At 42.7% G+C, this 27444-nt stretch overlaps 2 protein-coding genes and 1 long non-coding RNA gene across 3 annotated transcripts; 2 read left to right on the top strand and 1 right to left on the bottom strand.

Moving 5' to 3' along the window:
* Window positions 1-9747: 9747 nt before the first annotated feature.
* Window positions 9748-12912, top strand: LOC115362537 (transcription factor Spi-B-like). Its single transcript, XM_030056497.1, has 5 exons — window positions 9748-9766; window positions 10680-10896; window positions 11079-11194; window positions 11625-11781; window positions 12191-12912. The coding sequence occupies exons 1-5, from the start codon at window positions 9758-9760 to the stop codon at window positions 12496-12498; spliced, it is 807 nt and encodes a 268-aa protein (XP_029912357.1). The 5' UTR covers window positions 9748-9757; the 3' UTR covers window positions 12499-12912.
* Window positions 12913-14338: 1426 nt separating this feature from the next.
* LOC115362570 (adenosine receptor A3) lies at window positions 14339-15704 on the top strand. Its single transcript, XM_030056536.1, has 3 exons — window positions 14339-14676; window positions 14804-15267; window positions 15490-15704. The coding sequence occupies exons 1-3, from the start codon at window positions 14339-14341 to the stop codon at window positions 15702-15704; spliced, it is 1017 nt and encodes a 338-aa protein (XP_029912396.1).
* A 443-nt stretch (window positions 15705-16147) lies between these two features.
* On the bottom strand, window positions 16148-23791 carry LOC115362538 (uncharacterized). Its single transcript, XR_003928497.1, has 2 exons — window positions 23588-23791; window positions 16148-16730 (listed from the first exon to the last, which is right to left on the bottom strand). It is a non-coding gene; the product is annotated as an uncharacterized LOC115362538 (long non-coding RNA).
* Window positions 23792-27444: the final 3653 nt, after the last annotated feature.

Raw genomic sequence — 27444 nt, 5'->3', positions numbered from 1 at the left:
TTCCGTGGGAATATGAAGCCTCATCAGTTCCCAATCCCATTCCTTATCTCCAGCATTCCCTTATTAACTCAAGATGGGATGTGAGCTGTGAATATTATGGCCCTGAAGCAAGACCATTTGACTGTCGCACTGAAAAAGGGCCGTGAGTGTGTGTGTGTGTGTGTGTGTGTGTGTGTGTGTGTGTGTGTATGTGGTCAATCATAAAATCAACAAGCCAAATAAAAAAACAAAAAAAAACTGAATGCTGGGGAGTGAAAGGTGCACAATTCAAAGTTGCACATAGCACATAATCTATCAGTGAGTCAGGCTAGCGATGAGAACCATGTAGACTAAACCATCAAATCACATGCTTATTCCATGCTTTTGACAGTCGAGTTGAAATTGACTTCACTTCAGTTAACCCTTTGCAGTTTTGCATTTTGCACCTTTAAAGGGTTATTTTAGATTTTTTTAAGTATGAGGTACTTATGCATAGTTAGTGTATTACCAGCAGTAGACAGTCGACACATCTGGAGACTAGAGATGCCAGCAGAATAACCTGAACCGGAAGTCTATCAATGTACTGTTGTGGATGGGAGCAGAGGCAAAAAGTAAACCTAAAAAAGTCAATATCAGTTTAGGTATACGCCATATTTAAGATATTTTCACTGCTTTCCCTTGCCGTGGGGGCTGCTGGGCTTAATGCTTGGAAGTTCTGCAGCTGAAAAAATGCAGTGCCAATGGGAAGAGCTGTCTGACGGCAAGGCAAAGAGGTGAAAATGTTCAAAGTATAGCATACAGTCAAAGTGATGTTCATCTTTTTAGGTGTGGCTTTTTTAGGTGACTAAAATACATTTAGCCTCTGGCCACATCCACAGCAGCACATTGTTAGACGATCAGTCCAGATTCTCCTGCCGGCTTCTCCAAATGTGAGACATGCCCGACCGCCATCTAATGCTGATAATACACTAACTATGGATAAGTAGCTCATGCAACCCCACGTCAAAAAAAAAAAAAAAAAAAAAAAAAATCAGAAATAACCTAGGCTTTCAACCTTCCACAGTTCATTTTAGTTATTAATTTTATAGCTTGTAGAATTTTGACTGACCACATTCCTGTAAATCCATCTTTGAAAAAAAGTGTGGGAAAAAAAAACAGCATTGTACCATACCACAAATGCATAAGCACAATACAATTAAAGGAATGCTATCAAAATTTTAAATGGAAATTCCAGCTTGAAAGTGAAAAAAAAAAAAAAAGAAGAAAAATTTAAATGAAGCAAGTCACCTAACTGAGATGTGTTTGGGTGCCTTTGTGTTGTGTATAGTTAAGTGAGAGGATTTAACAGTAAGAGAGTGGGTGACAAATAAAGCAATATGTGAGAGGGAGTGTGGGAGTGGTGGTGATGGTAATGATGGGGGGATTAACCTCAGGTTTTGCATACACAGTGGCAGCATCTCTGCTCTAGTCATGCCAACATCACGTCCAACTGCCTCTTCACCTGCCACTGTCTAGGAGGCTGCTCGCTGCAGCCCTGACTCACCTGGCCTCCACCACGGGCCCAGCCCATGCCTGTGAGCGTCAGACTGGATTTTAAAACTATTTTGCTCCACAGATGAAAGTTAGGTGTGCCTACTATTTCATCAACAAATATGAGTAGATTGGCCTGGAGTGATATATTCACATGTAAAAATAAATATGGATTTGCCTCCCATTTTGCCTCCCATTTTTCATATTCAGTTTCGTTTTACCTTTCCAGCTCTGCCAGTCCCAGTGGCGGGTTTGTCTTTGCCGCATGGCTGGACTTTTATTTAAACGGGTCTTTCTGAATTACAGGGAAATGTGCATAAAATGACTCACAAGACATCTAGATATTTTCTGTTTGATGTAATAGTGCAGCTTTAAAAGAGTGATATCTTGGGTTTGAATATTTCACGCAATGTAAATGTGATGCAGCTTCGATGAAACTGTAACCAGCAGATTGAGAATATGTGTGGGATATCATCGTACAGTATGGAAAGAATTTTTTTTTTCTTTTTTTTTTTTTTTTTTTTTTTTTTACCTTTGAAGCTTTTTAAGGGGACATCTAAGTGAGCTTTAAGAGTTAAATTTCAAATTAATCAGGAGGTTGGTATTGTCTCTCTTAATAATATCAATAAATAAGTCATTATTGATTGAATCAAGTATTAAGTATTTTTCCCAAGATGTTGATGAATAAAGAGTGACAAAAATCTAATAAAAATCTAAAAAAAAAAAAAAAAAAAAAAGAAAGAAAATTGGATCAAGTCACTCATTGTAATTATGTAAAGTGCTTTTTGGTGTATTTGTTCATGGGGGCTGTGGCTTTATCACTTATCACTTGACGCATGCACATACAAGTGAATGCATACACACACACACAAACACACACACACACACACACAATACACACCTTTTTGTCTGGGCTTCAGGGAAATTCCCAGCACACTGCATGAGTACAGGTGATTTGCGTATGGAAGAGGGCTGACTAATCCAGGAGGCCAGGCTCTAACTGTAAACCCACTACACCTGGTCACACACACACACACACACACACACAGGCCCTCATACAACTAATGACTTTGTCACATGCGTTGATAAGCGCAATACAAGTCTTTAAAGTGTTTCAAAAGCTAATGGTTACCAGTGTGTGTGTGTGTGTGTGTGTGTGTGTGTCTAGTCATGCCATGACCGTTATCCATCACGAGTGACTCAAGACACAATATACACACACAGCAGGCATCCTCTCTTTCTCTTTCACGTGTGCGCACGCACACACACACACACACACACACATGGCCACTGTTAAACTGAGAAATGCAAATCAAATTAACACTGACAGTAATTACACCAAATGACAATGAACCATTGTGCCTGTTGTGCAGACAATCAAATATCGCACACCTATTTCTGTCAGTAGTTTAACAGAACATAATGAGGAACAGAACAAAAAAATCGCAGTGAAAAATATAACAGCTTGGAGTACAGCACATTCACTTCCAGGTCTGCAAACATCACAAAATATGTACAAAATGTGACGTCATTAAAATGATAATGGGTGGATTTCAACCATTAAATATGAAGAAGGAGACAAACAGTGATCTGTTATCTCCTGGACTACTGCATTCCTGCTTTCTCAAGTTTATATTTAGACCTAGACAAGTATTTTTAACTTCTTTTCCCCCCTTTGGGCTGTTCTGAGAATGTAAATCAGATTTAGAGTCACACATGCTTGCCCTCATAAACTGCTGTGTATCAGGGTTAACCAATCTCTCTCTCTCTCTCTCTCTCTCTCTCTCTCTCTCTCTCTCTCTCTCTCTCTCTCTCTCTCTCTCTCTCTCTCTCTCTCTCTCTCTCTCTCTCTCTCTCTCTCTCTCTCTCTCACACTCTCTGTCTTGCTTTCTGTCCAGTCCAGTGTGTCATTAGCTGGTCTTATCACCGTGCGCGAGTTCTGCAGGTGCAAGCAGAGTTATAGGAATCCTAACCGTCCCCTAGTTCACCCCCCTGTTAAGGGTTTTTCCAAACACGTTCATCAACTCTATTTATACAGGTCTTAGTTATAGTTCTTGAGAGGTGCCATGGATGGCATTTGCTGCCATTACTACTATCGCTGTGTTTACATGGACCCTGATATTCCACTAATAATCAAAATAATAGAATAAAAATGCCCACTGTATCACCTCAATCGGAAGAGACTGGCCCGATGTGGCCCGATTGGCAGGTCGGGTAGAAAGGGGTGTAAACCTTTGATAATCTGTTCAGTAGGAACAAATTAGTGCCTAATAACCGTGTAAATAATTAATCTGATCGTTTCTCTCTGGTTGGAATAAATATATCCTTTCTCGGCATGTGGGGGGAACATGAGGTGGCCTGACAAGTGATGCACGAAGCCAGAATCCACCTATTCATCGACTAAATCAAGAACCACTTGAAAAGTTTGTGGCTGCCCTAGAAGTGGTTCTGACCCAGCCAGTTATGGTTTTTGCGGTCTTATGGATGACCTGATGGGAGAGTGACCATTGGTGAACGTGACTTAGCCTAGATTATATTTATATTTCCGTCAGATTAGACACTTCCAAGCAAGCAGAACCACTTTGTGCATGTCAAAAATGTCTTCTTCTGATTAAATGCTTTGGGGAATGTACACACACGTCTTTCTGTCTCACCAATGGCATCCATGTAAACAGTTAAACTGGAATCTCCAATTAGAATGATGTCAGTCGGGCTGAATAAATATTGTCCATGAAAGTGACAATGAAGAAGATAACAATGACCAGTTCACACAGATTAAAACTGACAAGTTCACATGCATAGTTCACAATTTTGAATTTTAAACCAAGTTCACAAGTTACTATATACTACAACAGAATCACAGATAGAAGCCAAGAAAAAAAATAATGACAGTATATATTTTACTACTTGAGCAATGTGTCATATCCTTATTACCCTTTGGAAATGATTTATCATTCACTCATAAATATGACTGGTCGGATGCTTCAACTCAATGTGTCGATGCCGATGTAGCTGATGTTGTAACTTATTTTTTCAGACCTGGATGGCGCAATTTGCACAAAAATGTGAGTTACAGTTAGTTTACATTAAGTTGTTAAAACACCAGAATCACAGCTCTGAGGTTGTACCTGTTTGTGTGTGTTGGTGTGTGTGCGCTTTTATGCCTGGATGCCATTATAGCCACAACACCGTTTACTTGACAGTTTCAATAAAACAACCAAAAATATGTGTTTGGCTGTCTTAGTTGTTTTGTTTTGTTTTTTCTGCTTCACTGACAAAGAGAAAGATGATAGCTACTTTTATACATTTATTTACTGATCAGATAGGGAAGCTTATCGTCACATCATTTAGTGTAGATTTGTTAAGGGGCCTGTGGGAGTAGAGGATGATAAAAGCAAACTTTAACAGAATTAGGTTTGTACCTCTTGTAAAGTATAAACATTTTATTAAGCAGGTGATAAATTTGTGAAGGTCTTAATAAGCTGTAAAGGTCATGGCTGGCCCACTGCACATTGTGATTTGTTTATTTGAGTGAATACAAGTGTACAGTACAAGTGTAAAGTAGTGTCACAGTGCTGAAATTTTACTCAAGTAGAAGTAAATGCAATGTAAAATCAAAAATTGGCTCATTTTAACTCAGTCAATCTGATCTTTGCCGTGCAATACTAAAAGAATGAGAGGTCAGAGTTCAAACTGAAAACTGGAAAAATTAGAAGTTTCAAAATAAAGTGCACACAAAGGAAAGTCATATTACTCTTCTGTTCTTTGATGAGTGACTTTTCATTGACTCCAGTATTTGTCAGTTCACAATGGCCCAGTTTCTGATGCTTATAGGGTTTGCATAGGCTACTGTAATGATGGATGTCATTTCAAATGCAGCAATGCTTTGGCAGGAACACTTTTCAGTAAAAGTGAAGTTATGTTGCACTGTGTACACAAAACATCTGTACAAGTACAATAACCAGATTAAGTATAATTAGCATCCTGCACCCTTGGTTTGCAGGAATATATTAGTGTGTGTGTGTGTGTGTGTGTGTGTGTGTGTGTGTGTGTGTGTTGAATGGATTTGACGGTAGTAAACTGCAGGTTATAAAAACACACAAGACATCATGTGCATCAGGTACGGGAAATTCTCCTGATATTTCACGGAAGTTATTTCTCCCCCTTGCTGAACAGGTTTTGCTGCTGATGGCTTTTTCTTAGAACTACAGTCGCACAGTGTTAGAAAAAAAAAAAAAGAGATCTGATTCTTCATAGACAAAAAGCAAAATATTTCAATATCACAATCCGTCAAGAGGATTTCTGGATCGTGTGTGTGTGTGTGTGTGTGTGTGTGTGTGTGAGTGTGTGTGTGTGCATATATGAGTACTCCTGCAAGTGTTTGTACTTGCAGGAGTACTGGTGTGTGCAGTGTAAATGACCCAGTGTTCTGTGATGTGTACAAGTCAAAGGTAAGCAGCAATATAGCACTGTGTTTGACAGTGTGTGTGTGTGTGTGTGTGTGTGTCCATGCATGTGCATGTGCATGTGTGAGGGACCGAGAAAGGAGCGTGAAAGGGTGCGGGGAGCGGTTCATAAAGAGAGGATATTCCAGATGGCCAGCCTGTGTCATTGGGGAAAATCACTGGCAGTATTAGTTCAGCTGCCACGCTGTTTGAGAGATAATCAATACACTGAGAGCCTCATACAAGCATGTGTGAGTGGACACACACACACACACAGAGGCACTAAATGCTCCTCAGCTGATGCATCTTAATATAAGGAGCACAGTATTCATATGGCATATGAGCGTATCAAATTACAAACCGGAATTTTTCCTTTCTTCTTTAATTGACTTTCACCTACTGCCCTTCCTGATGCCCCTCAGCATATCAGTGTGTGATAGCTTTACTATTTATGGGCTGTAGCTTTAGTGTGATGAATTTCCACACTAAACCTAGCCCAGCTGTAAAGTTAGTGATGTGATTCCTGTAAGCATCATTCAAATGTTTGTCAGTGTGGACGTGCCGAGCTGATAGCCCTGGAATAAAGCGCAGCATGTTATTTACTCTCTCTCTCTCTTTTTCACGTATGCTTCATATATCAGTTGTGAGCTCACAGGCTGCATCTGATCCTGATTTATCTTGACAGCTGCTTATCAGGTTATGAATGCCTGCACTAATAACATTTTCTAATAGCCTTGCCCTGAAATTTTTTGGGTCATCGGACATTAATTTGTTTAATTTGTTCTGCCTTATTACTTCATGTTGAACGTCTGTATTAGTCAACGTGTACATGCGCCAGTTTGGGCTTCATGTTCATTCATTGTATTCCTTTTTCAGAGTCCAAGGAGGCGCTGGGTGGGAGGCAAAGAGACACCTTTGACAGCTCACCAGCCTGTCACAGGTCGAGACAGGTGGACAGACAAGCGCTTACACATCCATGATTACTATTAGGGGTCCAAGCAGTGACGTTAAAGGGATGCTGTTGGTTTTGCGTTGATGATTGATTCTTTCTATCTATTTTTCTCTGATAAAAGTATCTGGATCTCTGAAACCATAAGAGCAAAAATCATCATACTTTGCAGATAGGGTGGAAATCTCACCCTCTACTCAAACAACAAAAATTATACCCACTGGGCCAGATGATGGCGCCATTACAACGTATTTACTTTTTGGTCCATGACTCCTGAAACATAAATGCTAGCAATAAAATTATTTTTCTTAAATTCCTGTTTCAAGATGTATCTAAGGAAAAAGGGGAAAAAAATGCCCACCATGCCTGCAGTTTTCCATTTTTTTTCCGAATCTATTACAATTTGGTTCAAATTTCACCAAATTTTGCACAAAGAATATGTGGACTAGTCCACACAAAGTTACTTTTTTCTGCGTTTTGATATGTGATACCCTTTCCCCAAAATTTGATCATAACAATTTGAAGGCAAGGATAATTTTACAAAACTTGCCATAACTCACATACTCAAGCATGTTGTGTAATGAGCCTCTAGGGGGCACTACAAATAAGTTATACCGCGTAAATAGCTTCATATGAAATTTGATACACACAGTCTAGGTTGACGTCTCAGTCGATGCATAACATTTTGTTATGGCTGATTCAAGTGGGTGTGGCTTATTGCAACAATTCCTATTTTTCAAAGATTTCACACTCCAAATCACCAACATTTCAACTGTTGTAAATGTTCAAAGTTGAAATAGACACAAATACCCCAGTCTGGCACTTTATGTCATCGCCTCAAGTTGTGCAAGGGCATGTGGAAAAAAATGTGAAGTCAGTAAGCCACCTTCTCTGGGGATACAGAGGTTAAGGGTTCAAATCCCCAGATTGGCCAAGTCCTACTTGCCAACAGTGTGGTTTTTTTATGTATGTGGCATGTATTCAAATTCTTCTGAAGTCACGTTGAAGACTGTTGTGGCTTGATCCTGCTCATTGCCGCTTGGGGCTACATGTATTATTGTATTAAGTATTTTATTTTATTAGAAGTATTTTTAAATACTGTCTGTTTGGGGTTGGATGTTGCATAGATGAAAATGAAACAATATCTCTTCTACTTCACGATCTCAGTGTGTGTATTTCACAGCAAAAAAAAGTGGGGGAAAGTCCCTCCCGGCACAACATGTACACACACACCCTGTGAGAAAAAAAGATGTGCTGCACTGCCAGCTCTGGAATCTACGCCTGGACTCACAACACACACACACACACACACACACACACAGGAACAAACAAGAACACACTCACACTCGCAGGTTGCATGTTCGCACACAACAACAGTGAACTGGTATGGGTGACATAATGTGATGTAAGGGCTGTTGATTATTTACTTTCCTCATTGCGTTTTGAAGATCATGAGGAACAACGGCTGTGCGGCTGATACCTTTCTAACATTTAGAGATACTTCAGATGACGTCATGATTAAAACACTCATCAAAGTGACATTTCTGGTTACCGTAGAAATTTTCGAATCCATTGTAAAATCATTGTGGGTTGTCTGCGAGTAAGATGAGTAATGACATGCCAAACCAAACTGATGATGAATAAGCCTGCTCTAAAACTGTCCTGTCATAAACTGTGTCCTGATTTGATATACTTAGAAATAAACATGTTAACGAGTAAGTATGTTTTCAGGTATTACATACCAATGTGTTATCATGAAATCGAAGCAGGTGAAAACTTTAGTAGTGTTCAGTCAGAGGTGTCCAGACATTCCCCATGTGTGGTGATGGGGTTGTGTACAACATCGTATGTGACGAGCAGAGCAGCGCAGACAGGGATGTGAAACTGGTTAAAATGTGGGATACGTGCATTTATGTGTGAGCCCAGTGTGTGTGTGTGTACAGTAATTGAGGGCACAAGCTCGTCAGCATGCGGTGTGTGTACAACACATGTGGTGGTGACGACTGAATTCACAAAATGTAAAGCCACACTATTATCCACTGTGCTGCTTCTGCAAAGTGATAAGAAACCACAGATGTACCACATGCTCGCTATCATAGATTCAAACTTAACAGGCCAAAAACAATTGCACAGCCCTCAGCCGCTGAGGGAAAGGGATAGAGTCTGCCAAAAAGAAAAAAAAAAAAAAAATCAATCAATCACTGTCTGTTTAGAAAGAGAGAAAAGAATGAGATAAGCAGACAAAGCAAGCTATGTTAGCTCTCTTTTACAAAGCATTAAGTGTGTAAAAAAAAAAAAAATCTGTCAGATCACAGTATATTCGGGAACAATACAGTGGCAGATAAACAGAATTATTTATCCACTCCAACCCCCACCCCTCACAGGGTTTGATTGTGAGAAATTGAAGTTACTGATAAGGGGCTTGGCCAGACCGGCATAGGGAATATAAGAGAGGTGACAGGTCTAGGTGGAGCATCACACAGGTGAGTGTTCACTTTTTATGTCTCCACCCTCAACTCCCAGAAGGATAGCAGCGAGTGCTCGTGGATACTACTTCACAGCAGCACACATCTGACTCAACAAGGTATGGTTACCTTCCTCTCTTCCTCACGTAATTCAGGTTTTAACAGTGATAATTCTTGTATTTGCAGTGTCGTGTGTCATGCCTTGTTCTGTCCCTCCCTGATAACTTAGAAAAGGGTGTGAGGTGTTAACATGGTGATCACAGTGTTGTGACAGAAAACTGTGACAGCTACTTTCACTTCACAGCACTTGTGTATTTATGGCTGTTTCATGAGCGTTTTTTGTTTGTTTTTTTCTATTTCCAGATAATACTGTAAATATGTTGACAGCAATGGAGATGGTAAGTGTGTTATAACTTTAATTATTAGTTTATATCTTTGTTTTTTTTACAGTAAACCTATGATGGTAGATAAAAGTGTGTGTGAATGTGTCTGTGTATGTGTGTATCCATGCGTCTGAATGACAGCATTGCGCTGCCACTGATAAGCACTCATACCTAACATATTATCATACCTTGCCGTGCTAACTGTGGCTGGGTGCAGGGGTGACAGGTTTTAAGATTAGCAGCTGTGTCATTCACCTCTGTTACCTGATGGCGACAGCAACAAACACTTGCATAAATTTGCCAGGCAAACTAAAATGCGCTCTCAATGGTCACAGTGTTCTTGCCTGGCCAGCATCCAAGCAAGAGGCAGCTAGGATCAGATCACATGCTATGCAGGTTATTGCTGTGTGGTGTAAAATGTAAATGTGATTACTGTTTGTTGTTCTTGGATTTAGCCAAACTGTGTAGAAAGAGAATGTTAAAATGCCAGAATTATTATTTATTTTTTTTTATTTTTTTTTACAAATTCATTACATTATAAAGGTGATATACACTGTGTAATGTTTTGTAGAACATGGATGATCCATAGATTATTCACAGCTCATTTAAAATTGATGAATGAGTGTGTGCATGATCTTCTTATCATAGGGCAGCTTGGTTTACTGTACAATGCACGGCAGCACAATAGTGCAGCACAACAAAACAACATGGCACAGTGTGATGAAGAATGCATAAGCAGCGGGTTGTCATGAAACACACTACTGTACAAACAAAGCAAACTGATGATAACAGCACCCCAGGCTAAGACTGTGATAAAAGCCACCCATCATGCAAAGTGTTGTTGGTATCACGCAACACACCGAGGCAACGACCTGGGTGTGGATTGTTTGTGTGAGCCTGCGTTCTGACCTGTCTCTGTCTCTGTCAGATGGCCTATGTGAGCGAGATCGGGCTGGCAGGAGGCCGGGGACCCTGGAGCGGCGTGGCGTCCTCCTCCTCCTGCGCCGAGGTGGACCTGGAGGTCATCGAGGAGTATCTGCAGGAGCACTCGCTGGAGGTCCAGCCCGTGCACACGCCTGACACCCCACCGGCCGCTGTGACGCAGCCTGTGCACACACATTCCCACCAGGACACCAGGATCATAGGTCAGAGGGAGGAGGGAGGATGGGGGAGATGATAATGGACTGTACTGATGTGGACAGCACTGTGTGTGTGTGTGTCTCTGTGTGTTTCAGCCTGTCTGAATCTGTGCACATTTACGTTAGTGTCTCAGACTGTGGCTTATGTTTTTTTTTTTTGTTTGTTTGTTTGTTTTTTATCTCCACAGAGAATAGTTGGTCAGGTCATGCATATGAATGGCATTATGGCTCTCACACTCCAAACAAGGAATATGAGGAGCAAGCCCCACCTCCAGCCTGGTCCAGTCCACAAGACAACGAATGGGTAAGTTCATAAATCACAAGCTTAGTACATTACCACTGAAGAGAATCTGTTTTTAATTTATTATTTATTTATTTTATTTTAATTTATTTAAAATATGTAACAAAGGAACATAAATCACAATATTACAACAACAAAAAAAAAGATTAACAATGATAATCTGAAATGTATATACAGCAAATTATTCATATAAAACATAAATGATAAATTACATAAGATGAAGTGAACACTTACAGTTCCTACCAGAATTATTATCATTATATACAGCATAAATACCATATGTGGTTAAAAACAAGCTAAATGCATGTGCTTACATGACATGTTTCAATATTTTGAGACCAAATAGTCTCACAAGTTTGATTCATTTCACAAAATTTTTGAAAATAATTCCCGCCCTACAGTCCTAAAATATTCCTGCATGTGTGTGTTTCAGGACCACAGTGCATATTCCTATGAGGCAGCTGCATGTAGTGACTCAGACTCCCAGTCCAGTGGCTCCCAGTACCAAGAGTACCCCTATCCTCTGTCACCAGCCTCTGAGAAAGGAGACAGGAAAAACAGTGACTCCCTGCCCCTAGCCCCGCTCTCAGGTACACCCACACACGCTAAAACACACACACACACACACACACACACACACACACACACACACACACACACACACACACAAGCACACGTGCATTTCTTTACATGTGCACCCAAGCACTAACCCTAACCCTAAAACACCTAACATTCCAACACATCCAAACACACTTACCCTTTATTATTTTAAGTGTAATGCCTTTTAGCTGCTCATTGGTGACTAAACAAGTAATTTGGTCTCATTTTCAGTGTTAAAGTTTTTTGTTAAGGTTCAAGAAACAAGTTGATTAGCATTGATAGGATTATTTCATCCCACTGGCAGATTGTTCAGATGAAGAATTGCACAGACACATACATACAACATTGTCTCCTCCTCTTTCCCACTTACTGTATCACCCTCCCTTCTCCCCTGAGCAGGAAAGAGGAAGGAGCGGCTGTTCCAGTTCCTATTTGAGATGCTGCAGACTCCGTCGATGCAGAGCTGCATCTGGTGGGTCCAGTCGTCCTCGGGCACCTTCCAGTTCTCCTCCCAGAACAAGGAGCGCCTGGCACAGCTCTGGGGCCGACGTAAGGGCAACCGCAAGACCATGACCTACCAGAAGATGGCGCGGGCGCTGAGGAACTACTCCCGCACTGGGGAAATCTACAAGGTCAAGAGGAAGCTGACCTACCAGTTCAATGAGAAAACACTGAGAGGGCTACAAGGAGACTCACATACGGCGTAGGCAGTGGGGAGCGGCAGGGTCACACACCACTGGACAACATGTCAGGGTGGCGGCTTAAGCATAGAAATAGAATAAGTATAATGGATATCCTGAGCGAGCTAATTGTAGATTCAGGCCAGCAAGTAAGGCCACTAAGGGAAAATCTACATGGGTTCGCTGTTCATGTCCCTTCTGCTAATTCTACTTCTATGGCACCTTGAGATACAAATGAATACTGAGTATTTGAAAAGCCAGAAGACACAGTGCAAATCACTGTAGGCCAGAGCTTTGATACAGGACCCTGTTGGGATTGAGAGGAGGCACACGCTTGGAGATGTCAATACTGGTGAAAAGATATGAACTCGTAGGAAGTTTTTAATACAAGGAGCTATTTTCTTTGTTCAGGGTTATCTTTGGAATCTAGTTAGTAATGGTTATGGGAAATGTTCTGAAAAGTCAACATTACAATGTAAATCTAAGAGGTTGTCATATAAAATCTACTTCATAAGTAGAATTTAAATTATCTTTGTAAAATACTTTTTTTCTTCCAACAACATTGTGTTTTTGTGCTTCTGTACTGTCGATATTTTATCATTTTATAGACTTTTTTTTTATCAAACTGTGGAAAGACTATGTTTGTGTAAAAATATCTTTTTTTAAGATTTAATAAATTTTTTTTCCAGTATGCCTGAAATGTTTCGGTTCAACGCTTTTGTTTTGTCTGGCAGTGATGTTTTGCTAGGTGCATATTAATATGAAGTGTACCTAACAAAGACATCCTTTTCAAATAAAACACACACACACACACACACACACACACACACACACACACACACACCCAAGGCCAAGGTTGTATGCAAACTAAGCATGCATTGGAAAACTGTCACTAAAACAGTCCTGTTAATCAGTAACATCTAAAAAATCCCCCAACACACAAAGCAACTGAGCACACACCAAATCCAGTACACTGTGAACACACACACACACACACACACACGCACACACATGCACAACACACACACGCACACACACACATACACACGTCCCCTCACATAACAACTGATGTGTTGATAAGCCACATTGTTACAAATGCATGCGCACGCAAACACACACACACACACACACACACACACACACACACTCATGTGCACACGCCAGCAGAGGTAAGAATCTGTCTCTTGGACAATGTAGCCTATACAAAGCCATTTATTTTTCATAGTCAAATGATTGGGTCATACATACAGTGCATGCCAAAAAAGCTATTACTAAAGGGATAAATTACATCAGATCCAAATATTAATAGATGGACACCTCACTCCAGTCTATACTGGCTCTTCAAGGCAGATTTCAAAACAGTTCTACTAATTAAGTTAAGTTATATATAAATATATAATAGACAGAGGACGGTGCTAGCACAACACACTTACTGTGTGAAATGTGTGGCAAATGTCCAGTGGCTCCTCCAGAAATCTTCAGTTACAATGTGGTGGTAAAAAAAAAAAAAAAAAAAAAAAAAAAAAAAATTACTGAGCCATAGTGATCATAGGGTAGGATCTTCACACACTGATGAAATGCAGATGGTGTCTCCATGGAGTGTGTGTCTGTTGCTGTGTGTGCACATACACATAAGCGCATGCATGTTTCTGTATAAAAAGCATCTGCTCATCACGTCTCCAGTCATTCGGGCAGGTTGTGTGATGAAGACTGACAGCAGGAGTATCTCACCAGGGCGTAAAGGATTATGGTGAACTTTGCCCCACTGTGGAATTGTCTACATCTCTTTATAGTTTTTTTACTCGGGAAAACCTATAGTGTAATTTTTTTCCCTCTTCATCTCCTCTGGTCTCCGTCCGATTCAGTGATGGCTGAATGGAGTTGGGTGATTTATACAGTGCTGGAGGTGCTGATTGCCACGGCCTGCTGCATTGGCAATGCCTTGGTGGTGTGTGCAGTGTGTGTCGGTATCCGCGGCTCCCTTAGAGAGCCAACATTCTGCTTCCTGATTTCCTTGGCAGCGGCGGACTTCCTGGTGGGTGTAGCTGCTGTGCCCCTGGCTGTGCTATTAGACGGTTGGGCGAGTCTGACCCCTGACCTCTGCCTGCTTCTCAGCTGTGTGGTGCTTGTGCTGACCCAAGCCTCTGTGCTGTCACTGTTAGCTATTGCTGTGGACCGCTACCTGCGGCTACACACCCCGCTCAGGTGAGGCATCACACACACTCATTTCAAGTGTACAGAAAAGGGTTTATAGTGTAGAAAATGGATTAAGATTTGGCTTTTAATGATTTTTTTTCTCTTTCCCCTGTCTCACTCGATCTTTCTGTCTCAGGTACAAAGACCTGGCCACACAGACACGTACATGGCTGGCCGTGGCGGTGTGCTGGGCACTTTCCTGTCTTCTTGGTTTCACACCTCTCTTTGGCTGGCACAACTACACCACCCAGGTCGCCGGTGCCACCAATAAATCTTCCTCTTCTTCCATCTCTACACCTTGCACCTTCCTCTCTGTCATCTCTCTCCCTTTCATGGTCTACTTCAACTTTTTGGGATGTGTTCTAGCACCGCTGCTCGTGATGATCCTCCTCTATGCACGAATCTTCTGGAGCCTACAGGGGCGACTACAGGACAGCGCTCCCCAGGCCCGGGCCCTCCTGCTCAGAGAGAGGAGGCTGGCCCGCTCCCTGGCCCTGGTCCTCTTATTGTTTGCCGTCTGTTGGATTCCCCTGCACTCAATGAACTGTATGTTGCTTTTCCATGGCCCTGAAGCAGTCACACAGGGGACCCTATATGCAGGCAGGTGACAGTAACTTTTATACTGCTAGACACAGCCTAAAATTTCATATTAAAACATTTGTTTGCACTTGATTCTCCTGGTGAATCTAAGTAAGGCCTTTTTTTTTTTTTTTTTTTTTTTTTTTTTTTTGCTATCAATCATGTAATTGCAAATCACAATACCTAATCTCCAGCAATTACACAAATGAAAATGTGTTTTTAACAGTAACGTTCACTCTCCAGGTATCCTCCTGTCCCATGCCAACTCAGCAGTAAACCCTGTCGTCTATGCTTACCGCATCCCAAAGATCCAGCAGGCCTACAGTCAAATATGGAGGCACTTCCTGATGGGGCTAGGCTGTTGCCATGGAGATGAGCGTATTCAGCGAGCGTGTTCAACAGGCAACAGACCCAACCACACGGAGATGTGTGGCTCAGGAGGGAAGACCACTCCCTGAGCGCAGCGGGAGGGAGATCCACTGGGAAATTTATATCCAAAGATTTGCACTAGCTTGCACACACTCGAGTTTACAGCAGGAATCGGCAACCAGGTGCCACGGGGGAGCAAGGCTTTCATTCCAACCAGACAATACGCCGGCTGATTTCACTGCTTTAAATGCACCTTCAGCCGGAGCGGAGGAGCTAATCAGTGAAATTAACAGGCCTTTTAGTGCCTTTTAGCTGGAGTGAAAACCTGTAGTGTGCTCTTGTGGTTGCTCTGTTTGGCTTTCTCACTGTCAAAAGCTGTCTGTTATGACTCCACTAGAGGGCGCTCTCCACTAGCAAACAGGTCAGACTCTCAGCCACAAACCACGACTGCAGCCTGAATTGTTTTGCCCAATTTTATCCCAATTTCAAGCTCCCGCTCAGTCACCTCTGGACGATGGAGACGAGGCAATGCTTCTTTCAGTATAACTTTATTGAGATGTACATGTTTTCAACCAAGCCATGTAACAGTGAGCTCAACACTAACCGTTTGCAGGAAATGTGTAACTTGTTTTGTTATGAGCAGGCAATAAACGTGATATTTATCCATGTTGATGTGTTGTGCATCCATAAGCGTGCAGTGAGCTCCTCAGGGAAGGCAATAGACTGTATAGTTATCACCTGAGCAGGGTGCAATCCCACCCACCAAACTATACAACCTACTACCTCACCCTGACAGAGCACAAATCAAACACCACCGATCCGCCTGTTTGGCTGTGTGGTGGAAACAGGCAGACATCTGGGTGCCTCACATACAGGACACAGTACATGATACTGAATGCTGCAGGTGTAAGTTTTAATTGGACAACTTGATCACCCATATGGAGATGGCGGTTGCTCACTGGCTGACTCAGCTGTCTCCTTAGGAAAGACAGTAGATTGTATAGTTATCTCAGAAAGAGGTCATACAACCCCACAACTATTCAATCTACTACCTCAGCCCCAAGGACAGCATCCACATCCATCCTTCAGCGTCACGATCCTCACAGGTAACACCCCTGCAAAGATACAAAAAAGAGAGAGAGAGAGAGAGACAGAGAGAGGGTTATCTCAGTCAAATTGTTTTATCTGTAAAATGCAAGCAAGAAAACTTGGATCAGAGATCAAGGATGTCTTGTGTTCATTCTGAGGTTTATATTTACTTAGCATCTTTAACTGATGTTGTGCCCAAATTCAAAGCCTCTGTCACATAAAGGAGTGTAAGATATACTGGTTTCATCTCTTTGTCTCCCTCTTTGTATTTGTTTGAATTGTCTTCTGGAAATGGTTCAAATCAGGACTTAAGGAGGAAAGCTGTTTGTGCTTAATGACAACAAGTCCTCCGCTGCCAAGATTTTGAGAAGCGTTTAGCACTTCTTTACAAGAGAGGACCCTGAGAGACTTGCACATATTGGCACATCCTCACCAATCTGGGCAAAGCCAAAGCATTTTGTTGTGGAACTGAAAATTAATCCACAAAAGTAATTGTGAGACAATAGCAGTAATTTAACAGAAAGCAAGACATCGGAAAGTGAGAGCAGTAATGTGTGAAAGCCCCAAAAACAACTCACTGGCTTCCTGAGACTCTGGCATGTGATCGAAAGAGAAAAAAAAAAGGCGCTCGGTTCTGTGCCAGGAATTTGCTTCCGTTTTTGCCAAAAACTGAGCTCATTCCAGTGGGCTATCCCTGTGTAGGCTGGCTGCTGCTTCTCAGACGGAGGTACACACACAGATGCCTGCAAATATGGCTGCCACCAGCTGCCTCTGATTGAATACAAAGCTGGGATTCTGCCCCCAAAACAAAACAAGGAAACACAAAATGGCGTCTCGCGTGTCGGCCATTTTAGGTTTGTTTTTAAAGCATCGTAACATCTAAACCTTTCCGTTTTCCCGAGCTCACTGTCTTTTCTAAACAGACGTCCGATGAAGAAACAGAGAGAGAGCGTTTTCCCGAGATTGATGGAGAATCAATCCTGTGGTAAGCACAGAGACGTAGCCAAGACTCTGGTCAACATACTCTATCATAGCTTCTGACTGCGAGAGTAACTCGTACGATTAGTGCCATTACTAATGCCGGAAAGTTTTGTTATCAAGGAAAATCCATAATAACACACAGATAATCCATATACCTGTGATCAGAATGTAACACTTCAGCTTGAATACATGAGCAAACAGTCACGATGTTCAATGTGGCTAAATTGTAACCAAAACAATGACATAATAACCAATAACAATGGAATAAGAAAAATTAATAGAATCATTTGATTATATCGATTTTTACACATTATTTCCTGCCGTGAAAAGCTTGCCAATCTCCAGGTGAATCTGTGAAAAAACTGCTTAACCATTATGGGAGGCAAGGTAGCAGTGTAGCCTAGAGACCCATCCCTTGGCATGGCAGTGACTGAAGGGTTAATGAGTGCCAGACTAAATGCCAGGCCTGGGCTGTGGGTAGACAGAGAAGGGTTAGGGGGTCTACTGCTTTGCATAAATTAGCATACAGGCACAACCCCTGAGACTTGGTCCAGACCAGCCCCTCGTTAGCATGCAGTAGACCCTGCTAGTCTGATTACAGAAGACCAGACAGACAGAAGGGGTGGGGGTAGGCTGGCATGATGCCCAACACTGCCACCATGCCAGTGACAGATCTACACACTCCTCTTGGTTGCCAAGAAATATCCTCTGATTGGAGCACATGCCGTATTTGGTGGAGTAGCAGAAAAAAAACGAACACTGATATGACACAACGTTTGGGGGAACTGGGTCAAATTCAATGACGATTTAACGGGGCACTGGAACAAGCATGGGAAAAGGAAAAACATGAAATGTTTGTGGGCAATAAAGAGGATCTTATTGCAATAACTCTCCCACTGATCTTGTGCCTGTTAGCTTCTGGGTTAATTCCAAACATCAGAGACCAATTCTGCAAACAACTCCAGACTGTTTTGGAAACATTAAGGTCAAACTTGGCCAGTCATGTGAGCCCTATTAGTCCCTGTTGTCTCTGGTTGTGGACTGTCTATGGCACATAAAAGGGGCACAAAGGGCTCTATTGAGGCCAATCAGTTCCTCTGTCAACAACTCCAAAATAAGTGTGGCATATAAGCCAGTGGGTTAACTGAGATGAGCCTGAAGCAAAGATGAGGAAAGAGGGGAAAAGAAAAATGTGGCCTACTAAAAGTTCACGTTATCTGCTTATCAGCCAGTCTGTGTGTCTATTATAACGGAGCAGCAGTAAATTCCCATTACACTAGCAGTATTCTGTGTAAGCCAAGAAACATGCATCGTGTCCTCTCTTGCACTCTGATATCGCTCCTTTGCTGTAGCCAACCAGGATAAGTTTTTTTTCTGGAGATGATTTCCTGCATTAGTATGTTAATGTAGTTTGGGATGACAACTACACATGTTTCATCTGGGCTTTCCAAAGCCCCTTGTCACAGTTGTAGCACTGGGAATTTGATCAATTTCAAATTACTTTTGAGCATTTTTTTTTTTTTTTTATCAGTTACAGTATGCTTGATGCATCTGTTTAGTCTGCTTGAATATTCCCTCTTGTCCAGTTTTACAGAATAATGAGTATGCAATGTTATTTTAGATGTTTGTTCTAAATATATTCATCATCCACACTGCCACCTCAACTATAAAATGTGAAGGTTTTTTGAGGGATTTAATAGGAAAATGGAAATGGGCAATTAAATAAGCCGCTTTCCTTTGTGAAACCTTTTACTTTACCAAAATTTACCTCAAATTAGGATCTGCTAAACACTGAAGACATTTTTTGTGTTCAAACTACCTACTCAATCTCCTCTTTCTTGGATTAAGTTGAATACACAGAATCAAAATGGCTGCTACACTGAATTACTAGGCTTTATAAAACTTCCAGCATTAAACTAAGTCTGCTGTGCTACAAACACAAACACAGACACACACACACACACACACACACACACACACGCACGCACGCACACACACAAAGAACTTGTCACTACTGTGCCTTTCTTTGCAAATCAAAAGCCACTCTACAATTAAAACAAAACAAAACCAAAAAAAAAAAAATATCGTTGAAACAATAGGCCTTAGCTTCCTCTCCTCCACAGTCAAAGGATGCAGGATTCGTCGGATTTACTCCTCACCCAGTTCAAACGACGTAAACACACAAATTAATTAGCAAATCCCCAAACACGCACAGCACACTCAGTTGCCAACAAAACTCCTCAGAATTGGAGCAGATTTTCGCAGGAAGCAGAGGCAGGGAAATACCTATTGGATTGCCTGGTCCCTTGGTCCGCGAGACAGGATGAATGCTTGGCACAGACACAACGGTGGGGGCACCAGACGATTGGTACAGGTTCTTGTGTGTTTCTCCTCTCCCTCTCCCTCCCTCTCTCTCTCTCTCTCTCTCTCTCTCTCTCTCTCTCTCTGAGCTTGATGCCAAGAATGGGCAGTGTCTGTGTGCCAGGCAGAATTTCAATGAGGGAGGAAGGAGGTGGTGATGGTGGGCAAAGGGAAGGAGGGGTGTGGAGGTAGAGTTGGCAGGGGAAGTATGCCACACAGTGAATGGCACAATGAAGAATTCCCACAGTTAAAAAGATGCAAACTGATGCAACGCCTGTTTAATATCGCTCTCCCCGAGTCTTACTTACAAGAGGAAGACCGTCTGGGTGTCTGGCACTTTCAAAGGAGCGGGCTCCTTCTTCGACAGCACACTGTGGTGATATTGTTGTTGTACCAGCTTTCTCATCCTGCCCGTTCCCTAAGGAATGCCTGATTTCTACATTAAAGAGCGAAGGAAGGGGGAGCTGAGGCTGTTCCATGCCCACTTGGCATGGTGCCCACTCTGATGTTCTCTATATCCTCATTACCAAGGCACAAACTCACACACACACATGCATACACACACCCACACACCCACACACCCACACCCACACGCACAGGGAAGCACATGTATAAAGACATGTAGTGCCTGTAACAGCCGAATTGCTTGATCTGTACACATGGAAAGAGTCCAGCCTATGGCAACACAGGTCTGGTAATTACATGAAGTATATGAAGTATATGAATGAACTGCTGTTGGTTAAATTCTTGTCTGTTTTGAAAGACAAAGGACAAGGAGTTCACACAAGTCCACACGCTCACAAGCACAAGGGCTAAGTAAACATCTTGGACAATGTGTGTGATGAAAGCGTAATATGGTCCTCTTGAAGTGTAACTCTCCCAGTGTCCACCAGTAATTTCACCCGTAGATACAGACATCGAAGTGGGGCAAAGTGGAAAGATCAGTAAAAAAAAAAAAGAAAGAAAAAACAACAACAACAAAAACATTGTTGGTGCGGCCCACTCTCATTCCAAAGCTTGTAAATCCCCGTCTAATTTTAGACTGATATTCAAGTGTCTCTCTCTTTTGTTTTGTTTTACAGTGTGTGTCTTTGCCACCAACAGGCTGTAAACTTTTAACAGCTGATGACTTTAAAACAGTAGGAATGAATATTTTCAGGGGGGAAAAAGGCACTGTGGCAGAATCACTGGTCCATGAACCAATTCCTATTCCTAGTATTGACGACCCAGATTGAAGAATTATACATCAAAGCTGTTTTCTCCTCTTCCTCTCTCTTCTCTATCCCTTTTCCTCCGTTCCACTTACCCACTACTTGTCTATGGTTTCACTAATCTGCTGATGAGATGTGTTGTTGCCATGGTTTCAAATGCTTCTGATAGCTCTGATGCCTGGCCCAGTCTCTGGGCATGTTGTCGGACGCCCACATGTCACAGCATTCACCGATGCACACACACACACACACACACACACACACACACAAACAAAACACATATACATATATATATATATACATGCACATGCATACAAACAAAGAGAAACATACACACATTGAGAAAGACACGTCTTGCATACATTCTCAAATACATGTCACGCGTGCGTGTGTGTGCACGCGTGTGTGTGTGCATTTGTGCGTGTGTATTTGTGTGCATGCATTTGTGTGGATGCATGTGCCCATACATACACTGTATAGAGTGCACAAGATTGTATATGCTATGCTGAACCAGCTGCTGCTTCCTGCAACAGCAGAGGTACTTCCTGTTGCCTTGCTGCAGCCGCGGCGGACAGCCAAGATATCAGCCAATCAGCTAAGTTCAGGCTGAATGCAGGAAGTTAGCCTGACTGCCTCCAGGAGAAAAACACAGAAACATAATGAGGCAACATGATAAGTTCATCTGAGGATAAGCAAGGGGCGGAGAAAGAGCTCTTCCACTCTGCCTCACTCTTTCTCTCTCTATATCTCTCATTGTCTCACTCCAGCCCCTTTCCCCTCAACATTTTCTCTTCATCACTGTCGCATCGATAGACATAAAAAAAGCTTCCACTTGAAATATTTCTTCTTTAATGTTTTAAACAAATTCATTTGCCACACAGTGCCAAAACTGAACAATTCAAAACAACAGAAATTGATAGACAGAGACTGTGAATAGCATGTCGATGAATTTTGAGGACATTAGGAAAGAGTCTGCCCTTATTCTCTGATTCTTAAACACGTGGCACGGAGGCGCCATCTTAACACCAGCCCCCTTTTTAGTTCGAGCTATTAAAGATAGACAATCCAGTTATAGGATGTGTTATCGTGCACACGATACACAGATACTTTAGATAATTCAATCAGAATTGAATTTCCCCTCCCAAACTATGTTTAGTGATCTAATCAGCATTTGTTTTATTTACATATCCTGTTTTGGCAATCGCAGGGAGTGCAACATTCATATCTGCTTTTAGTCACATGGCATTCTCGATTGTTGCAAGTGACTTTAGACGCACTGCAACGCTCGGGTGTCGAGACCTTGTTTTCTCACAAATGAATACCAGATATATGCTGTTGTTTTTTTGTTTTTTGTTTTTTTGGTGTTTGTTTTTGGACAGCAACACAACTGAAGTGCTACTGAAGAGCACACACACAGTCAGGATAAACGGTGTAATCTGTGAAAAAAGGTGCTCCTGCTCTGTGACTCTATTTTCACTGTGCCGTCTGTTTGTTTGCCCTGCCTCGGTTTCATTTCTGCTTGAGTTTCCTGTCAAGCGCAAAGTATCACGTACAGTTGTGTACTAGAGACAATGCCTCAAGACAAACAGTACAGTTGGCACTCATAACAACTGTCACACCTCTTGAATGCAGAAAGATAACACACACACACACACACACACGCACACACACACATGTATTCCTGTGAAACAACTGCCACACAACTTCGTTTTGATAGTGGCAGAGAGTGCAAACAGTTTGTGCAGGGAGGGAGAAACAGGGTAAATATTGCCCTCGTATCAACTATCATAACGGCTGTGGGTGATAAGAGCCCTGCCAAGCGTCTCAGTGGTCCTGTGGGTGTAGCCCCTCGCACTGGTAAGCAGCTAAATTTATACCTATTGAGTTGACCTGAAGACAACAACAGTACGCTGGCACAGTCAAGCCTCTGCGGTCTAAAAGTAATCAAGAAGGCCTGTCCTCCCTTTTGCCAGTCTATAAAGAGACACCTGTTAAGTGCAGCATGCCACAGAAACACTGTTTACCACTCTGCCAGAGCTTCCTGTCCTACAGCAGAGAGGGACAGGAGGAGAGATAAAAGAGGAGAGAGGAGGGGAAGATGGTCAGCAGGGAGTCCCTCCGAGCTCCAGAAAACTTTCTCCTGTTGTCTTCCATCGAGCCAAAATGGCGGCGAGCGTGGTGCGGCGTGGCAGCCAGCGACGACAGACACGTTTTACAGGAGGAAGACAGCAATGAAGGACAGAGGAAAGGGAGGAAGGAAGGAGAGAAGGAGGATTACAGGGCAGTGAGAGAGAGGGGTAGAGGTGTCGCAGGATAAAAAAGAGAAATACCTGGAGCCTGTGTGTGAGCGGCGGGCTGGGCCGGAGGACTGGAGGAGAAGAGGGCCGTGATGGCGGGAAGAAGGGAAAAGAGAGGAGGAGAGCACACCCTCTGAGAGCTACGCCCCCTTCCCACAATCCCCTCCTACTGGCGTGACTGCGTCTGTCCGCACACGGGGTGACAAGGGGACGTCTGCTCACACACACACACACACATTCACACACACGGCTCTAAAACACACACAGACACGCACGAGCCACAGTATAAGACACACGCGCACACAAAAGCTCCAAAATAGACTCGCTTTGCTTACCATTGCGCACGATCAAAACACAAACGCACACAAACACACACACACACACACACACAAACACACACCTACACACACACACACACACACAGAGAGAACTCTCCAAAACACAAACATACACATAATCAATTTGCCAGCCTTTGGATCGCCCTCTGCTCTGCCCTGCTCCGTGTTTGCCTCACTCTGCCTGCCCACTTTGGCATTGCTGCCAAGAGGGAAGGAGAGAAAGAGAGGAGGGGAGGGGGGGGGGGGCATAGAGACACAGAAAGAGGAAGGGAGGGACGTGGTGCAGCGAGTGGGGTGGGGGGTGGTGGGGGGGCACAAAAGAGGAGGAGTCGGAGAAATTAAGAAAGAGAGTGAGAAAGAATAAGACGAAAAAAGACAGGAGGAGAGAGAAAGAGGAAGGAGGACAGATAAATGAAGTGGTGCGAGTGGACAGACGAGAGAGAGAGACAGAGACCGGCGGTAAACGGCGGGACAGCAGCTGGGAGCCCTCCGAGTTTGTGTGTCAATTATCTGACACCCCAAACACACTTTTCTCCCCTCTTACTGTATTTGTACTGTACTGCGACAACACACAGATGGTCAAAGAGAGAAAGAGAGAGAGAGAGAGAGAGAGAGAGAGGCAGATCCCGACATTTCTGCCGTATTATTATTATTCCATCTCACTGAGATTTTGAACTCTAAACAGACGCCATTTTGTTGTCAAGTTCTCATCTGAAAGAGGAATCCCCCGGGACTTGCTGTCCTTACACATTTTCGACGTCTTTATCCTGCCCGCTTTTCTTTGTCTTTCCCTCCATCCTTCCCTCGGTTCACCCTCTCCCTCCATCAGGGATAATATCAGTCCTGCTCAGTGGGAGGGGCTCAGGAGAGTTCAGCTAAATGAATCAATGAGTGATGAAGGGGGTATTTCAGAGAATGTCACAAATGTTTTTTTTTTTTTTTTTTTTTTCAGCCACTGGCATCTTTCCCAGGTCTCCCTGCATTTTGCTCATGCCAGGAAGAAAGCTGAACACGAATGCGGATCTTGCATCAGCCAGCGGTCTTCCCTAGATAAGTAGATAAGTTCAATCATTAAGAGGGAAAATGCAAAACAATCTGTTGATCAGCAGTCTATTGTCTCTGCAGTCTGAGTAATGACCAATCACAGCAGCTTTGGCAGGTATCCTGAGCCACACTGGCCAATCACAGCGCACTTATCAATATCCTCCACCTTCAAAATTCTACGTATAATTCTTACTTGAAATAGAGCACAAGTGTTTTTTTTTATTATTATTATTCAACTGCAAATAGATACTTGTTCTTTGTCTATGAAAAACTGCCTACTGAAGAAAACAAATGAAGATGTATTTGTCTTTGGCGAGTGAAAGAGTTAATTCCTTGTGGCAGCCACAGTAATACCTGGGTCCACCGAGTGTTCAAATGGACACGAACACACACACACACATACACACACACATTTTTGGAGGGTTCTCCCCATGCTCAAACACTCACCGTGGAGACAAAACAGACCACAATAGTCCAGCTTCTCTGCCAAAACTCCACGATTCTTTTCTCGAAGATGAGACACAAACGCGCGCACATGCACACACACCCATATTCATACTGTACACACACATTCATTTACTGTACACACCACGTACACACACACACAAAAAGTGGTGTGAACAATCTGGTTCTTCCATGGAGGCTCAGATTCAGGCAGCGAGTTGGACTGCCCCTCAACCTGACGTCACGTCTCCTTTGTTGTTTATGAATTTATTTCTCTCCTCAGCTGAACTCTCTGAACCCGAAGTCCCCCTCTCCTCCCCTCCCCTCCCGTCCTGTCCTCCAGCCCTATGCTTACCCCCTGCCAACGAAGGCGGGCAAATACAGTATGGCTTTAACAAGCGATGAGAAAAGAAAGAGAGAGGGAAGGGGGAGGAGGGGCTGTAAAGTTGAGGGCTGAGATGTCTCTCTCCCTCTCTCTTTTCTTCTTTTTTTCTTATTCGATCGCTCCGTGTCTCTTCCTGCTTGGCTTGTAAAAGTTTCAGCTGCACGGCAGGCCAGCCTCTTTTGGCAGGCGTCCAACTCCTGACTCTCCTCTCCCTTCGCAAGAGAGAAGGAGGGGAGGACTAATATAGTCACAGCTAGACTGTACTGAACTGAACTCTACATTTGTCGAAGTAAATGTATTCCAAATGCACAGGGACTGTATTCATTAAATAAACTATGCAGGAAGACAGATATATATTAAATGAATTCAATATTGACAGTCTAATGAACAACGGCACTACATCATGCAGTAGATCTGAGTGAGGCAAATCAGATAAATGTTACCCGTTGCAGAGAGGTTCAAAATGCCTTGCCAGGGAGCGTGATAGTCATGATGTTGGTCTGGTTTTATCTGGCTGTGAGAGCTGTATCTGATAACAGTGTGTTTCAGCGCTCACACCCAGGTCACACAAGGACACACTTGACTTTCTTCCTGGTCGATGACATGTGAAACTCGGTGGCTTGTGTATACAAACATGCACACACTCTCACACACTTTCCAACTACTTAACTTTACAAGTATATAATATTTTAATGTTTAGCCAGGCCAACTAAATAGCTCTTCTTTTCTGATGCAGATGCGCGCGCACATGCGTGCACAGAGGCATACGCACGCACTTTAACACGTGATATCTTTGTTACTGATTTACCCTGACCGCACCCTTGGTGTACAGTGCTCATAGCAGGACACACACATTTCAGTCTGAGGCTTTGCACATCTGTGCCTGTGTATTTGAGTAGTCAGTGTGAACACTTGTGTGTGCGTGGTGTGTGTGCGACAGCTCTGGGATGGATCATATTATTTAAAGGTGCAACAAGCAATATTTTTACTGTACCGTTGCACAGAATCACCATAATACATATCTGCAGGGAAGTCCTCGCAGGCGATACTGGACTCTGATTGGCTGACAACTCCACCCCCTCTAATTCAAATGATGTAAACCTGCTGAGTGGCTGTTTTCCAGTTCAAAAGCTGCAGACTTGCCAAACTGGAAGGAATTCAGCAATTGTGTGGTGACAGGAGCCATTCAGGACCAAGTCCAGGTGCGATGCGTTGGATGGAGTTAATCACAAACTGCCTGGAAAAAAATGCAATACTTATAAAACGCAATAACTATAAATCTAACAACACAAATAGAATCAAACCTCAACAATATCTAACAATAGCAGTATGGTTAGATACAAGTAATAATCTAACCATACAGTAGTATTTTAAACTATAGCGAGTCCATGACAGCTTTTACAGCATATTTGCTGTTCTGGACACTCTGTGTCGGTTGGGACTTTCTCTGGAAATAAATCGACTGCTGCACTGCCAGTGATGCATTTTACATTTCTGGAAGCAGCAAGAGCAGCTCGGTTGGAATAAACAGGAGAAGAACTTGGTAGTTAGCATCAGCACTAACAGCCACAATGGTTGAACAGACAAAGAAAATACAAGTACGTGCAGAAACTCAAACCTCATTAAAAGAAAATTAAAATGAAAAAGAAATAGATCGAATAGAAAGAATAGAAGCACTG

The sequence above is a fragment of the Myripristis murdjan genome, chromosome 7, assembly GCF_902150065.1.
Source record: "Myripristis murdjan chromosome 7, fMyrMur1.1, whole genome shotgun sequence".
Classification (NCBI taxonomy): Eukaryota; Metazoa; Chordata; class Actinopteri; order Holocentriformes; family Holocentridae; genus Myripristis; species Myripristis murdjan.
The sequence above is the reverse complement of the archived record's forward strand: the minus strand, read 5'-3'. Positions and strand labels throughout refer to the sequence as shown.